Source organism: Coffea eugenioides, chromosome 5, assembly GCF_003713205.1.
Source record: "Coffea eugenioides isolate CCC68of chromosome 5, Ceug_1.0, whole genome shotgun sequence".
Lineage (NCBI taxonomy): Eukaryota > Viridiplantae > Streptophyta > Magnoliopsida > Gentianales > Rubiaceae > Coffea > Coffea eugenioides.
The window spans coordinates 47,084,222-47,100,226 of record NC_040039.1 but is presented as its reverse complement, the minus strand read 5'-3'; the positions used below and the strand labels follow the sequence as shown (position 1 = coordinate 47,100,226).

At 35.2% G+C, this 16,005-nt stretch overlaps 2 protein-coding genes across 2 annotated transcripts; both read right to left on the bottom strand.

Moving 5' to 3' along the window:
- Positions 1 to 1,072: 1,072 nt before the first annotated feature.
- On the bottom strand, positions 1,073 to 2,016 carry LOC113771887 (11-oxo-beta-amyrin 30-oxidase-like). Its single transcript, XM_027316435.1, has 3 exons — positions 1,759 to 2,016; positions 1,408 to 1,488; positions 1,073 to 1,348 (listed from the first exon to the last, which is right to left on the bottom strand). Exons 1-3 carry the CDS (start codon positions 2,014 to 2,016, stop codon positions 1,073 to 1,075), a joined length of 615 nt encoding a protein of 204 aa, XP_027172236.1.
- Positions 2,017 to 2,439: 423 nt separating this feature from the next.
- LOC113769844 (cytochrome P450 CYP72A219-like) lies at positions 2,440 to 5,791 on the bottom strand. Its single transcript, XM_027314144.1, has 5 exons — positions 5,674 to 5,791; positions 5,331 to 5,548; positions 4,457 to 4,701; positions 3,910 to 4,297; positions 2,440 to 2,904 (listed from the first exon to the last, which is right to left on the bottom strand). The coding sequence occupies exons 1-5, from the start codon at positions 5,774 to 5,776 to the stop codon at positions 2,479 to 2,481; spliced, it is 1,380 nt and encodes a 459-aa protein (XP_027169945.1). The 5' UTR covers positions 5,777 to 5,791; the 3' UTR covers positions 2,440 to 2,478.
- Between the last annotated feature and the right edge of the window lie 10,214 nt (positions 5,792 to 16,005).

Sequence of the window (16,005 nt, the reverse complement as noted above, 5' to 3'; positions counted from 1 at the left end):
GAGAGAGAGAGAGAGAAAAGAAAAAGGAAATGAGCTGGGCCGTCCAAATAAGTTGGGCCACCAGAGCCTTAGATGAAAACGGCGTAATTGAGAATTCCAACGCATCCGCCCCGCTCCGCTCCTGTATATAATCACAGCCTGACAGCAAATTAGGGCTTTCATTATCTAAAGATTGCCTTTTGAGAGAACCGAGCGTGCTTTTGTGTAGCCGGTGCCGCTTTGAGTTCCGTTGCGGGCATACACCAAATATTCTCAGAGCCCTTTCTTCATCTCTTTAGCAATTCCCATGAATTTCTACTGCAGGAAAGGTCTCACAATTATTTATTTATTTATTCAAACAGTTTGTTCTTTTTCTCCTTCATACTAAGAAATTTTGGTGGGAAATTTTGTTTTGGGGGTGGGGTGGTGGTGGTGGTGGTTGGCGGCCGTTCCAATGGGATCTCGCGGAGGAAAGTAACGAAATTCCAATGTGCGGGAGCTCAATTTCACCCGGCCTAGATTAATTGATATATATGTGTATAAGTGGCGGGCAGCCTCAAGGATTATGCACGGTTTTCTCTCGTGTATTTATTCAGGGAAATTGCCCTACATTTTTTTCTTCATATTTTCCTTCCCTCGTCTGATTAATTTTTTCCTTTTTTTTTGGTTTATTTTGTAGATAGTGTATATTTTCCATTTTGGTTTTTTTTTTCTGAGTAGAAATCATTTGGCCCTTCACCCTCAATACCCTTTTCCATTCTACTCATAGTAGCTTCGGTGTAGCAAGTACCCCCGTGGGGATTTGGATTTGATTGGGTAGCGACTGAGGGTATAAGAAATTGAGGATCTTGGAGCAAAAATTTGTCCAAAGAGTATTCGAAGATAATCCCAGTTGCTTTCGAGCTTTATGCTAACTGCAAGACATAAATACCCAATTAAGAACATTAATGCTAATGTTACTGCTATTCAAGAGCTCCAGTTGTAAATTCAGCAAGTTTTCATGCTAATCTTCTCAAGAATCTTGAAGGGCTAACACATGATGTCCTAAATCTTGACTTGAACAGTTAATACAAATACTAATTCTGTATCTATCTTACTTTGAATTATTGGAGCTCCAAACCGAGGTTGAAGAGTTAGTTGAGGAAAAGGGGCATGTGCGTAAGATGGGAGAGATCTCAAATGAGAAATTCTGAAGAATCAGTGCAATTGCCACCTTTGCTTCCATCATTGCAAAGTTCTGGCCAATGCGAATGCGAGGGCCCAAGCCAAATGGGAGGAACGAGTTTGGCGGCTTCTTGGCAGCATTGGCCACTCTCTCCGGGTTGAAATCTTTTGCATTTTCTCCCCAGATTTCAGGATCATTATGAACCTGCATTGCATTTATGATTAGCTCCACACCTGGTCCTGGGGCAGACTTACTTCGCCTACCTTTGTCTCCTCATAGATTGAGCGGACTATCCACAGTGCTGGTGGATACAGCCTCAGAACTTCATTCAAGATCATGGTTACCTAAAACAAATGATGGAAGTTTTTCACACAAAATAAGTAATAATATGCATAGAAGAGAGGAGATAAAAATTGAGTTTCAAAAAAGAAAGCTTGATCAAAGGAATTAAGCCCTCAAAATCGTTGGTATTCCCAAAGACACGAAAAACTTCCTGTCGAGCTCGTTCTTGCCAATTTTGGTGGATGGCCAACATAATCATTCATAGTCCACACAAGCACATTCGAGGTTGTCTCCTGTCCAGCAAACTAGAATAATTTGCAGTCCTCAATCACTTGGTCATCAGTCAGTCCAGCATTCTCTTTGTTCCCTTTTTCTTGAAGTGCTTTGGTTTTGGATTCCATCATTATGCCTAACAAGTCCTCACCCTTTTCCCCAACTCTCATTCTCTTCTCGCTTGAACTCATCACATCCCTCAATATAGCTCGGGTTTCAAGATCTATTTCCTTCAGTCTCCATACCATTTCGCCATGTTCTTCAATTGCCACTCTAGCTTCTTTGGTTGAAACCATATGTTGTTCAACATCTTCCATGCCCAAGTCAGACGTATCACCAAGGAAATGGTGACCAAAGAAATTGAGTTAACTTCTAACATTAACTTCATTGTTTATAAATGGGGTTACAGGGCAAGCAGCCTATTTAAAGACAGAAAAAAATGTAATATTTCAGATTGAACATTTTTAATAGTGTACAAGAAGTTTCTTTAATGGGAATAATTTTCTTTTTCTTTTCCATGGGAGAGATGGAGTTTTAACCACAAATGGATCCAAATGAGGCTTTTCATGTCATGCTTAGGAAAAGAACAAAAAAAGTTCTTGTCTTTTATGAAGTCTCCCAAACCAATAGAAGTAATTACATATATACTAATTATAGTTTTCATGTGTTTCGATTTATCACACGTAAAATAAAAGTAACAAACAACAAATGTCTTGATTGCAGCATAAAGAAAGCGCCCCAACTAAGACTTAAAACACAGAACAGAGAAATTGATATCCCTATATTTTGCGTAATATCATGTGAGCTCCAAACCGGGGTTGAAGAGTTAAACGAATCTGAGGTCCATGCTGATAAGATGGGGAAAGCTCAAATGAGAAACGTTGAAGAATCATTGCCACTGCCATTTTTGCTTCAATCATTGCGAGATTCTGGCCAATGCATATGCGAGGACCCAAACCAAATGGGACATAGGAATTGGGTTTCTTTACAGCCTTTGCAACTCCCTGAGAGAACCTTTCAGGATTGAATTCTTTAGCATCATCTCCCCAGAGCTCGGTATCATGATGAACGAACATTATATGCAAAAGAAGTTCCACACCCGGTGGCAGAGTTACATCTCCCAGCTTTGTAGTCTCGTAAGTTTTCCGGGATACCATTGACACCGGTGGATACAGTCTCAGAACCTCGTTCAGTATCAGTGTTACCTGCAACCGTAGTGACATAACATTGCTAATTAATACCCATATATTAGTTTATATTCTTTCACAGGCCAAACATTGGCTGAGCTCCGATTTTATTCCACTCAACTTTGAGCTTTATAATCACAAGTAGCAACTATCCAGATTGAATGTGCCATTCAATAAGGATAAGTATGTCATAACTAGGGTGTCAATTGAACTCCACAAGTCGGATTTTGACAAACCCAAACTCAGCTCAAAAAATAATTGAAATTTTCGGCCTCTCAAGCTTTTAGACTTGAGTCTAGGTTTAAAGGCCTAATCTCAACTTACCATTTAATATGAGTTTTGGACTCATATCGGCTCGGCTCAAGTTCATAATTAACTACATAAATATATATAATATATTAATATTTTTAAATTATTATAAATTATATCTATTACTTAATATGCAATTATATAAACCATATATATAATTCTACATATAGATGGGTTGAGCCTTAATTGGACTTAAATCTTGTGAGACTTAACCTCAGTTCACATATAATGCGGGCCTATTGTTTAGCCCCAAATTTTACCTGGCCCATTAAACTTAAGGCTCAACAGACTTATTTACGGGCTAAACAGGTTGAGTTTGAACTAATCCTATCTATTGACAACTCTAGCCGTAACAAATTAAGGCGCTTGATATAAATACTTCATCTGGGATATTAAAATGATAAAACACGAGTTATACTTTCTTCTCATCAAAATTCTCTTTTGTCATCTACTCTTATGTCTACAAAATGATTATTTATTGACTTGAATATCGGAGTGACTCCAGAGTTTGACCTCACTCCATCCTTTGTTTTTCTTTTCTGTGTAAAGGTTTAGATGATAGTTCGACCTTTAAGTACTGGCCCTTACGAAGTGCATTAATTTTCATATGTTCGCTAGTCAAAACAGCATTTCAGTGTCAGTCTAATTTTTAAGTTCAATGACAATTCTAAAGAACTGGAAACAATTCAAACGTATAGAAAATATGGGACTTACAACTTTCAGGCGATTCAATCCCTCAAAATCTGGTTTATTATTCCCAAAGACTTGAAAAACCTCTTCTCGCGCGCGTTCTTGCCAATTTCGGTGGGTGGCCAACATAACCATAGTCCATGCGAGCAAATTGGATGTTGTCTCTTGGCCAGCAAAGTAGAATAACTTGCACTCCTCGATCACTTGATCAATAGTGATTCCAGCATCTTTTTTGTTACCACTTTCTTGAATTTCCTTGATATTGGATTCCAGGAGCATACCTAGTAAGTCTTCAGTCTTCATTTCCCCTTCTTTCAGTTTCTTCTCCCTTTTGCTTATCAGGTCCTTCACTATAGCTCGGATTTCACGGTTTATTTCTTTCATTTTCCTGTTGGATTTTGTTGGCAGAAATCTACCAAGCACAAATCATTGATGTAGATGGTGACATTCAGATAAAAATGTACTTCTAGAACAAGAAAACAATGCTCTTTCTCTTGGCTATTGAACTATGGCTGCTTTCGTGAAAAATTGCCACTATATCTAGCTTCTTAGGAAGAAATCAAAATGTTACCTCCATCCAGGAATGTAACTTGACTGCGAATTTTCCAAAATGAGTTGAATTTGTTCCTTTTGGAGTTGGAAGATGCGTCTTCCTTCTTCATAGCTACTTCCAAGTGCTGTTCGAGAAATTACATCAGCTGATAAATATGCTAGATAAGGCAGCACATTTATTTCACTTGATCCTGTTGGCGAGATTAACGTCTCCCATTTACTCACAATCTCCGAACAACTCAGATAGATTGCTGGCAACATGTTCTGCAAGCATATTACACAGACACACACACACAAAGAGGAAAATTGAGCATGGAAGTTTTGGAGTATAAGCATATCAAAAACAAAATTGTGGGCATGGCCACAATTCCGAAGTAGCTAATTTAATGATTGTGCAAATGTCTTTGATTCGCGCTACGTCAATACTGTGTACCTAACTTTAAATGATGAAAATTAGACCAGGGACTACAGTCCGTTTTAAAGCCTAAATCGATATTTCAAGTTCAAATTGCAATCTAAATTCTGTGTTGTACTGTATACGAAGTTCGCTTGCAAAAGTTTGAAAATAACACATGGCATGAGATATATATCATCTTCCTATCAGGTACTTGAGTATGCAGTTGTTGCTCATGAATTCATTAAGATGCATTTAACCAACTTAAAGAGAAAAAACAAAAAGGGCAAACTACGATGGCATGAAAGAGAAGGCTTTACAGACGCTTCAACAGATCACGAACGAAATAAGGCTAAGGGGAAGTATAAGTATCAGAAATCTACTTACAGGTTCAATTGTAGAATTTTAAACTGGAGGGTTCTAATAAAAAATTATTCAAAATTCATAGGGTCCAATCACTTATTCTTTTTCCTTGAATCAAAATTTCATTATTTCTTACCTTAAGCTTGTGAAGATTGAAAGCGGGATTCAGTATCTTTCTAAGTTTTGCCCATCGTTCGCCCTCTTCAAATGCAAGCCCATCAACAAGCAACTTCAACAAGAAATTTCCTTTGGGCTTGTGAAAAGTGTTGTAATTGATGAGAATGTCTCTTATCATATCAGGATCCATTATATTCAGCCTTGGAATTGGTCCAATCCATACAAAAGATTTCTTTCCTGCAAATTGTAATTACATATTTGCCTTACTTAATGCATAGGATTTGAGAATACTTAATTTTCTTTTTTACTTCTCTTTTACCAAAGGAAAAAAAAAATGTCTACATGTATTTCGACTAACTTACCATACTTTTGGATGATATGATGATCGAAAGGCACAGCATAGGAGGAGATATCATCGTGGAGGTTGATTTCTTTGGACTGTGTTTCCAATGTTGAGCTTTTCATATCTTTGAGATCCCCATGCCACAGCCGATAAGGATTACCCTTCAGACCTTGCCGTCTCAAGTGCCACTCTAGCTTTTTTGGTTGGAAAAATAACCAGCTTGCAATCTTCCATGCCCATGTTACTATTATCAGCAAAGCAAGAGTCACCAGAATATTGGAGTTGAATTCCACCATTTCCAAGAAATGCAGAAATAGAGAAATGATAGATAGAGAACTTGAAAGCAAGAAGACTACTTATAAAAGAGCAATTCAAGAACCCTTTTTTTTTTGGTCATTTACAACTTGGCGAGAAAAAGGAACTGTAATTTTTTCACATTGCAGTTACTCCGGAAAGTACACATATGGGAAATAATCTTATTCATCTAAAGCAATATCATTGTTTGTGTTTGGTAATTTAATGCGGGTAAGTATGGCTAATTAATCTGTGCATAATCATAACCAAATTCTCGTAATGAAAGGGGAAGGGAAGGAGAGATAAGATTGGGTCATTAGTAATCAGAATATTGTGAAATCTATAATATGGTTTTGGTGATTATGGGTCCAAATTACAATATCGTGACATTTAAAACTGAGTGAGAAAAAGGAAATAGAAGGTTCTTGTCAGTTTCTAATTTTTTCACTTTTTTTTTAATGAACTTTTCACATCTGGGTCAATTGTGTTCAGCACTTCGGATGGTCATCCCAACTGAAAAGATCTGTTTCCTGCAATCAAGGCAAATGTCAATTTGACTGAAATAGATAAGAAAAGATGGCATTTGTTCTAGTATATGCTTTGAGAGTAGTACTTTCCAAGTTTCTCACCCTTAGTTTGTATTTTTTGGAAACAGGAGATATTCATTATAGAACTTGTAAAATACAAAATTTTTCAATATTTGCTAAAGACGCCTTCTGATCACAATTTTTTATTAAAAAAATTATTTTAACTCACATTTTCGTCTCACGTGTATTATCATTTAAAAAAGTGATATAATATTATTTTTAAAAAAGCACTTTAAAAAAGCTTTTCCAAGCAAAACCATTTTCACTACTTTAGATAATTAAGTCATGACTTTGTTTTTCTGTTTCTCCGAACTATGCAACAATTACATTCCGTTATTGCGTCTTCACTCAATTTGAATTCATTCTCACTCTCTTTCAATTGTTCCAAATTAATGTTTTTACGGCCCTTCCCTATCAGAATAAGATAAAGATGTATAAAAGTAGAAAGCTTACGTGGATAAACATAAGTCAGAAATCTCCCCTGAGATTTCTGACAATTACACATAAGTATCCTCCAATATTAAAAATTACACTGCCCTCCCCTTTCATTCTGATGTGACCAAATGTCAACTTCAACAGCAATAAAGTGACAGAAATACCATCACAATATCAGTCTCTAAAATATTAGAAATGTGGAAAAAATATAAGTCTTCCAAGTAATATTCTTGATATGCAATTTGGCGCCATTTCACTTGGGATATATAATGCTTCTGGCGCCATCCAAACTGCCTTGTTGCTTCTAAAGTGCAGAAGAAATAGCTATAGAGAAAGAAGAGGGGCTAGTAGCAAAGCTGGTAAAAATCCTTCATCTCATGAAGGATAAGTCAGAATAGTGGCATATCTACTGTCGCGCCTCATTTTTCGCAATGGAAAAATAAAATAAAGGTGGTTTATAAAAGATGTGATTTTATTTTAAAAAACAAGTGAAAAGGACCTAGAATGGAACTTTTAAAAATGCGACAATTTGGGTCCAAAATTTAGTCTAAATGGGTTTTTAAAAAATAGGAGTCGCCACTTGGTATTGAGTTTGGGTGTACCAAGTCACCCAAAAAGTGTATTTAAATAAAATAAAATAAAACCCTTTTCGACAACTCCAAGTCTTTGAAAAATAAGAGAAAATGAATTCGGAAGTCACGGTTGAAGAAAGGGAAGGCAAAAGTTCGATCAACTCAAACCTAAGGCACCCTTTCAACTTAGTCTAAGCTAGTTGCGAGATTTAGTCAAAATTTTCCTAATCTAACCCTTAATTTATCACATTTGGATGTTTCCTACATGGATGCAAATCTAAATTTATAAAAATATCGAAAGGGACAAAATGTTCATTCAAGAGTTTAATTGAACCAATCGCATTAATTGCGAAGATCAAAATAATTTCTTGAATGTGTCACGAGTATGCGAATGATGAAATTAAAAGAAAAAAAAAGAAAAGAAATTATATACATAGATATAAGTGATCAAAGAAAAAGGGAATGCAACATAAAGGATACGGGAGGCAAAAACTCGTGACAATAATTTTCTTATATAGGGATTAATGGGGTATTTAAACTAAAAAGTTATAATCACTCATTTTCTATGTTTGAAAAATAATTCCCCTAATATGAACAAGCAAATGAGCCTACTTATCATACAATTTCTTAAATGAAATGCAATTCTAAATGATATGATTAACACATATAGAGGATAGGGGATAATATAATAGGAAATATCATACAAATGAGAAAAGATCCTAAAAATGAAAATATGCGTGAAAATGTAATGAATATCACACAAAAATGAATCTAACGCACGAACGATCAAAGGGTCTAGCATTGGACTAGCCCATTTCTAAAAATCCTTACTAGCGTTGGACTAGCAAGTAAACGGAGGGAGAAGCCACAACTAGCGTTGGACTAGTGTGGTGACGTCATGTATTTTTAATACATAATAAGACAAATAGAGCATAAATTAAAATAAATAAACACATAAAAGCACGTAGCACATAACACGTAAACATAATATCTAGATGCCGAAATCCTAAGAAAAGCGGATAAAACACATAACACATAAGCCACATAAACACGCAACCTATCTATTACATCGGGGAGCGTCTAACTACAATCTAGAAGGGAAAAATATAATAACACAAATATAGTTATCCTATCTATTACATTTTTGAGATATTTAAATACCTCTCGAATCATTATAAAAATTAACTAAAACATATATAAGAAAATTTGAATGAATATTTAAATCAAATAAATAAAGCATATAAAAATATATAAATACATAGGAACACATAGAAGCACATAAGAGCACGTAATTGACATTGAAATAATAAAAATAGGGGTACCTCCCGTTTGAAGTGGTGACTAAATGGAGTCAAATTGTCCTATTTATACTCACAATGAACAAAAGGATCATGACACCAATTTAATTGAAAAAGAAAATAATAATAAAAGTACTAAATTCACACTAATATGTCAGACGTAAAGAAATTTAAGCAAATCTAAAAAATTCCAAGTTAAGTATATTCTAAAGTAACATAATTAGCTATTAAGAAAAGAAACAATCATAATAAAGAGAGTCAAAATTCACCAAGGACTGAATTGCAAAATTGAAAAACTTTGGGGACAAAAATTATATTTTTCCAAAGTTTAGGGGTCAAAATTAAATGAAAGATAAAATTCAGGGACCAAAATGCAATTAATTTAAGGACCTAGTGAAAGGAATTTAAAATGTTCTGGGCCAATGAAACTACTCCAAAGATCAGGGGCCAAAGTGCAAAATTTCGGTTTCTGATTTGGGAGAAAAAGGGCCATCGGGCCATCTTTTTATTTATTTGGGCCGAAACTACTTAAGCCCAGCCGAAACCCAAAGGAAACGAGCAGGCCAACCCGTCTTTTATTACTCAAGCCCAACCGAAAACATGCATGGGTTCTGGCCTTCTAGCCCAACCGAAACCCAAAAGAAATAAAACAAAACCCAACCACAAGCCCACCGAAGGAAAAAACATTAGCCCAAACCCCTTTTTTCTTCTTTTCTTTTCTTTCTTTTTCCTCCTCTTTCTTTTCTTTCTTTCTTCTTCCTTCGTTTCTTCTCCTCCTCTGGCCATCCGAAGCTTACTTCAGTTGGCGGCCATGGTGGCCGCCGGTGGCGCCACCACCACCGGACCGCCGCCGCCGGCGACGTCTCCGGTCACCAAAATTTCTCAAAATATACCCCCCTCACTCGATTTTTCGAGTAGATTTCATTTCCGGATTTAGTTTTTGTAAAAGATGATCCGAAAGTGGCCAAAATGTCAAAATACAGTCCAGTTTTCATTTTTTTTTCAATCACCCTATCTTTCACCAAAAATCATGAAAATTATACTACAACACTTTTACAACTCCTACAATACAAATATGATTTTATTTCGACAAGAAAACAACATAAAAGGGCTAAAATAAAGCAAAACAGTCCCATAAGATTCTTTTTTCATTTTTGGCATTTTTTCAAACGGTTAACATGCATGCATAAGACACATTTCCTTTTCCTCAATCTAGTTCCTGCCATTTCCCAAATTTCAGCAACACAACAATTACAATAAAAAGCCAGCAAACAAGAGAAATTAATATACAACAACAACAATAAAACCAGCAAAAGCAAGAGAAATTGGGCATTGAAACATGGATGTAAATATGATAAAAAAAAACTGGAAAATACCTCAATGTAGGTGGTAGTCCCTTGACCAAGATGTTGGACACAATTTCCAAGCCTTGAACGTATCTTCCTAGCTCCCTTCGGTGATTGCTTTGTGTGTGGATGTGTTAGAAGAAATTGAGAGAGCGAGAAGGAGAAAGAGCCGAGACAAAAAAATTGGAAAGCTTCTTTTTTTTTTTTTTGTCTGTCTCAAGCCAAAAAAAAGAAACCGAGAGCTGTATTCTAGAACCCAAAAGTGGAGCTAGGGTTTTTTTTTTTTTTTTTTTTTTATGGAGTGTTTTGGGAGAAGTCGAGAGTCCTCAGAGTCGAGAGACCAGAGGGAGATTCGATAAAAGAGAGTTATTTTCTTTCCTTTGCTTGTCTTTTTTTTCTTCTCCGTCGACCCGAGGGAATGAATTGAGGGAGTAGTTTTTTTTCTTTTTGAGCCCCAAAAGTGCCGTCCCTTTTTTTGTCAGTCCCCGAAAATAAGGAGGGAACCAAGGGATTTTTGTCAAATGGGTTTAGTTGGTGTGTGTGTTTTTTTTTTTTTTTAAAGATAAATCTACAAAAATGAGACAAAAAATATACTTAAAAAATGCAAGAAAATAAATTGCTCATCAAATAGAAAATATTCAGAAAATACAAAATTTGACAAAAATTTGGTGTCTACATCTACAACATATGAACTTGATAGAAAGCTGTTGAGACAAAAGATCACAATTTTGTTGGATTTATTGTACCTATTTTCAAGTAATAGACACTAATGGTGGATGTTAATGATCTATATGCTTGTTATAGTGGCATATAATCTGTTATTAATATTATAAGATGAAGATATGGCTGTGAGATAGCTTCAAAAGTTAGGCAGTAGAAAGGGATGGTGGTTTTAAGGTTAGATCATGTCTACATTGATGTTTTAGATGCTAAATCTGTGACTAATAATGCATGCATGTGGTGTATTTGATAAATTTTTGAGCAACGGATGTTCATATAGCTTAATGATTTATAGAGAGAGAATTGTATTGTAATGAGTTTTACTTGATGATCAATATGATGCTTCTTGTTTTTTGTCTAAAATATAGAAGTTTGGTGACTTAATAGAGTTTTAGTTAAAAGTATTTGTTCATCTCATTTAGTAGATAAATGGCTTGTACTAGTTATGTAGAGCTTGTTAAGTAATAAAGAATGGTAATAAAAGAGTGAAAGACAAGTTGAGATTGTTCTGGAATAATAAAGCTATTTGATGTGGGCAAATGAAAAGAAAAAATCTATAATGGATTATGAAATTTTTTGTATTTTGAAAGCTGCTGTTAGGTGTTATTATATGACAAAGAAGATTTTACTTCATTATTTAGATTTTGATGTTAGTAAGTAACAACTATGATACTAATGATTAATTTGGGTAAAACAAGATGTCACCTGTGATTGCACATGACATTGTAGTTCACTACAATAAAAGAAGAATCAGGATTTCCAATATAGATCCTGATAGGTATTCTTATATAGAACTGTTGACTGATATTTGTGAGAAAACACTTCATGAATTACTTGAAAATCTTAATTATTTGCTACATATGATATGTGGAATTCCAAGAAGTGCTGCAACAATGGACGTCAACACTGATAAAGAGGTCATAGAAATGTTTAAGGTGCATGAAAATGAGCTAGTAATCAATTTGTTTGTGGACCGCATGGATGTAATTCCATTTAATATGCCTGAGGTGAACAACAATAACAACTTTGGTAGTAGGCAAAAGAATCTACGAATTGAGGATACTGCTGGAAATGCTGAACCTAATTTACAAAATATTGAAAGGGATGATGAAGTCAAGTGATGATGATTCTTGGTTGTATGAAGCAAACAATGACAAAGATGACAGCTTAAGCAATAGCAGTGAGGCACATGAATCATCTGATATGAGTGATATTGCCTTCTCAAATTATGAGGACAATTATGAAGGTGATGTCATTTCGAATTCCGAATCTGAGGATGAAATTGATCCAAATAGGGCAGCTTTAAGAACAAAAATGTTCACCTATAATCTCAGAGAGGACATTGAATTTGAGAAGGATATGTTATTCATTAATGTTAATGCTTTTAGGGCTGCTTTGAAGGATTATGAAATCTAGAAATGTTTTCCCATAGTAAGACTAAAAAATGAAAAGAAAAAGTGAACTGCTAAGTGTGCTGTTGAAGGCCGTCCATGGAGAATCCATGCTTCTCCTGTTGGTGAAACAACTTCTTTTCAAATTAAGTCTTACACACCTCAGCACACTTGTGTTATGAACAATAGGAATGCAGAGGTTACATTTGATTGGATTGCTAAGAAACTGATTCCACTTCTTCGTATCCATCCTCAAATGAATACAGAAAGTGTCTATGTTGAGATTGTATCAAAATATGGTGTGTATCCTAGCAAGATGCAGATTTGGAGGGCAAAGCCAAGGGCACTGGAAGAGATACATGGTACACACTATGAGTCATATGCAAAATTGCCCAAGTATGCTGAGATTTTAAGGAAAAGTAATCTTCAATGCATCTGCAAAATTCATTTTGACAGGCCAAGTCTCTTGGTGGAACCAAGATTTCTGAGAATTTTTATTAGTTTCAAAGCACAAAAAGATGGATTTCTCATATATTGCAGGTCATTTGTTGGTTTTGATGGCTGCCACCTCAAAGGACCATATGGAGGAATGTTGCTTATTGCTGTGGCTTTGGATGGGAATAACAGCATATTCCCTCTTGCAATTGCTGTGGCTGAATGTGAAAACAAAAAGACTTGGTCATGATTTTTCATTTTTTTGAAGAATACTTTGGTCTATTTGATAACCAATTGCCTCTAACATTTATGAGTGATAGACAAAAGGTATATTTTGTTCTACTTACAAATGTTCCATTTCTACTGTAATATAACTTAACTACCAATCTTATGTTTGTTCTAATTAAATTATGTTAAATGTAGGGTCTGAACTTATCATATGAAGAACTGATGCCATACGCTGATGCAAGATACTGCTGTAGACATATTCAGAACAACTTTAAACTGTTCTTTCCAAGGTTACTTCTTAGTAATTACTTCTGGCAGGCAGCTAAGAGCTTTGATGCAGCTATTCATAAAGAGGCAATGGAGAGAATTAAAGAGATGAATATTGAAGCTTGGAAATACTTGACAAAGATACTGCTAACAACTTGGGCAAGACACTTATTTTCTCTTGCTATAAAATGTGATCATGTGACGAATAGCGTCACTGAATCTTTTAATGCATGAGTTGGTGATCTGAGGAGGTTGTCTATTCTTACATTGCATGAAGGTTTAAGGAGAAAATTCATGAAAAAACTAAACAAAAGATTTCGTAAGAGTTGTACCTACACAGGTGTTGTGCCACCTAAGATTTTGGAGAAACTGAGAGAAATTGCCACTCAATCTAGAAAGTGTGAGCTTTCTATGACTAGTGAGACACTGTTTGAAGTAAAGAAATTTGGCAAGTCCTACATAGCCAATCTTCAGAAGAGAACTTGTGAATATGGAGCATTTCACATTTCAGGAATTCCATGCAAGCATGCTGCTTTAGGAATTATATACAGAAGAGAGAATTTTAAGAAATATTGTGATCCAATGTTTACAATTGAGGTGTACCAGAAGACATATTTTGAAATGATAAATCCAGTTTCTGATGAGAGAAACTGACCTAATATGCTTGAGGTGACCCCTGCTACACTATTACCAGCCTCCATTAAAAAGAGCATCAGGTAGACCAAAGAAGAATAGGAGGAGAGAAGCTGATAAGGATGTTTCTTCAGCTCAAACAGGAAGGTTCAAAACTTTTAGGTGCTTATTGTGCCAATCTTATGGGACATAATAAGAGAACTTGTGAAAGAGCTCCAGTGAAAGCAAAAAAGGGAAGCAATACTTCTAGTAGTCAGATTATGCGCATTGCCTATATGACCTTTGTTCATTATTTGCTTTGATTAATGTGACATTATAACTGATTTCACGATATTAGGTTCGTCAAAGAAGAGGGAAACCAGGTAGAGGATTGGCTAATACAGGGTTATTTGAGGCTGTACTTTGGGTACTACAATAGTTGTTGGATTCAAAATTTATTATGGCATTTACTATCAACTGTTACACTTTATATCTGAATACAGGATCATGTTTTTGAAAATGTACCTGTTGTTTTCTCAAGTCAAGGTTGCAATCCTAATTGTCCAAATCAGGTATGTCTTATATTCATGTCCTTGTAAGTTGTATACTACTGTTAATTTATGGAGATACCTAAATGTTGGATACAAGCAAGGGAAACACAAATTCTGTATCTACTGGAGCTCAATTGGGTATCGGAACTCTATCTGCTACTGCTAATGTACAAAATCAATTCCAAGCTGGCCTAAGTGGAACAAAGAAGGTATAACTTTGTTCATTTCAATTTCATTTGACAGCCATATACATCTTTATATATATATACACGTCTCTGATATGATAAGAGCACTTTATGATTCATTTTTGTTAGAAAAGAAGGCCTGCAAAGGCTAGAGCCACAAGGACAAAAAACATTATTGAGAAAAGGATTGGTAGTACCCCCATTCATTCACTTATACCTTCTAGAGAAAATGCTTCCGTGGAAAGCAACAATGGAGCTTCTCAAATATCCAGAACTGTTACCATAGAAGCTGATGCAACTACTAACTCTGCCAATGTTAGTAGCTCTTTTAGCTTGTGGTTTTAATGGCTGATCACTACATATCTAATTAGTAATTTATATAGTATTTTACAAAGCCTGCAGTCAGTGGTAGTGGTCTGAATCTTTTGTACATCAAATCTCATAATGGAACTGATACCATATAGTCACCTAGTCACCTAAGCTTAGCAATTCTCACCATCCGGACAACTAGTCTGAGATGGTGTTTTGTGTTCAACGGATTGCTTGGCAAACTTAAATCTGTAACTGAAAGTAAGGCGCTACAGTTGCAACATTTATAATCCTAACCATCTGCAAAGCCTATTAAGATGTTTCTTTTTTGCGTTGGATTGCTCATTATGGGTATTCAATCAACTTGAGTGTATGGCCTTGTTATTTATCATATTTAAGACTTGTTTTAGTTTATTTTGTTTATAGTGCTTTGTACCACTTGCATATGCAATTGTACAAGTGGTTCTGGAATTTTTTTGTTTTGAAGCATAGTAGATAAACTCCTATTAAATATTGTAGATGAATTTAAATCCACCATATCTTGACCTTGTGGTTCTACCACTATATAATTACTAAGGCTCAAGTTTTGGTGGTACATTCTTACAATTTTATCCAATTTTTCTTCCTTTTTTTATTGCCATTTTTCTGGCCCAGAAATTTTAACTCATTCTCTTGTAGGGTTAATGGGGGTAAACTTGGAATATAATTGTTTGACAAGACTGATTCATCATTTTTAAATTTACTTTTTATGACATGAACTTGATTTGTTACCAAATATGTCAATCAAGGGGTGGGTAGTGTAATTTTTTATATTAGAAAGTATTTATGTGTAATTGTCAGAAATCTTGAGGGCGGTTTCTGAAATTATCCCTAAACATAACTATAGAAGCATTATTATGGGAAATCAAAGCTTTTGCCATTGTACATAGGAAAAAGAGAAATATTACCTGGATAAAACAACTATAGAAGATATGTATAAAAAGAAACCTACAAAACACTTTATCGCCATATAAAGCTTATGTTTACTAGAGCTATAAATGCGCATAAGAATTGTTCTGCGTACGTAGTAGGTTACTAAAAAGCAGATAATGTTTTCGGTAATGATGCTCAACTTTTTAATT

What these genes read in the sequence shown, in the direction of transcription:
- LOC113769844 (XM_027314144.1), bottom strand. Translation starts at nt 5,776, where the DNA reads ATGAAAAGCTCAACATTGGAAACACAGTCCAAAGAAATCAACCTCCAC. An exon ending in TCAATCTTCACAAGCTTAAG is followed by an intron (nt 4,702 to 5,330) that starts GTAAGAAATAAT and finishes ATATGCTTGCAG; the next exon opens with AACATGTTGCCAGCAATCTA. An exon ending in AGTTACATTCCTGGATGGAG is followed by an intron (nt 4,298 to 4,456) that starts GTAACATTTTGA and finishes TGTGCTTGGTAG; the next exon opens with ATTTCTGCCAACAAAATCCA.
- LOC113771887 (XM_027316435.1), bottom strand. Translation starts at nt 2,016, where the DNA reads ATGGAAGATGTTGAACAACATATGGTTTCAACCAAAGAAGCTAGAGTG. An exon ending in CTGGACTGACTGATGACCAA is followed by an intron (nt 1,489 to 1,758) that starts GTGATTGAGGAC and finishes CATTTGTTTTAG; the next exon opens with GTAACCATGATCTTGAATGA. An exon ending in CAATCTATGAGGAGACAAAG is followed by an intron (nt 1,349 to 1,407) that starts GTAGGCGAAGTA and finishes AATGCAATGCAG; the next exon opens with GTTCATAATGATCCTGAAAT.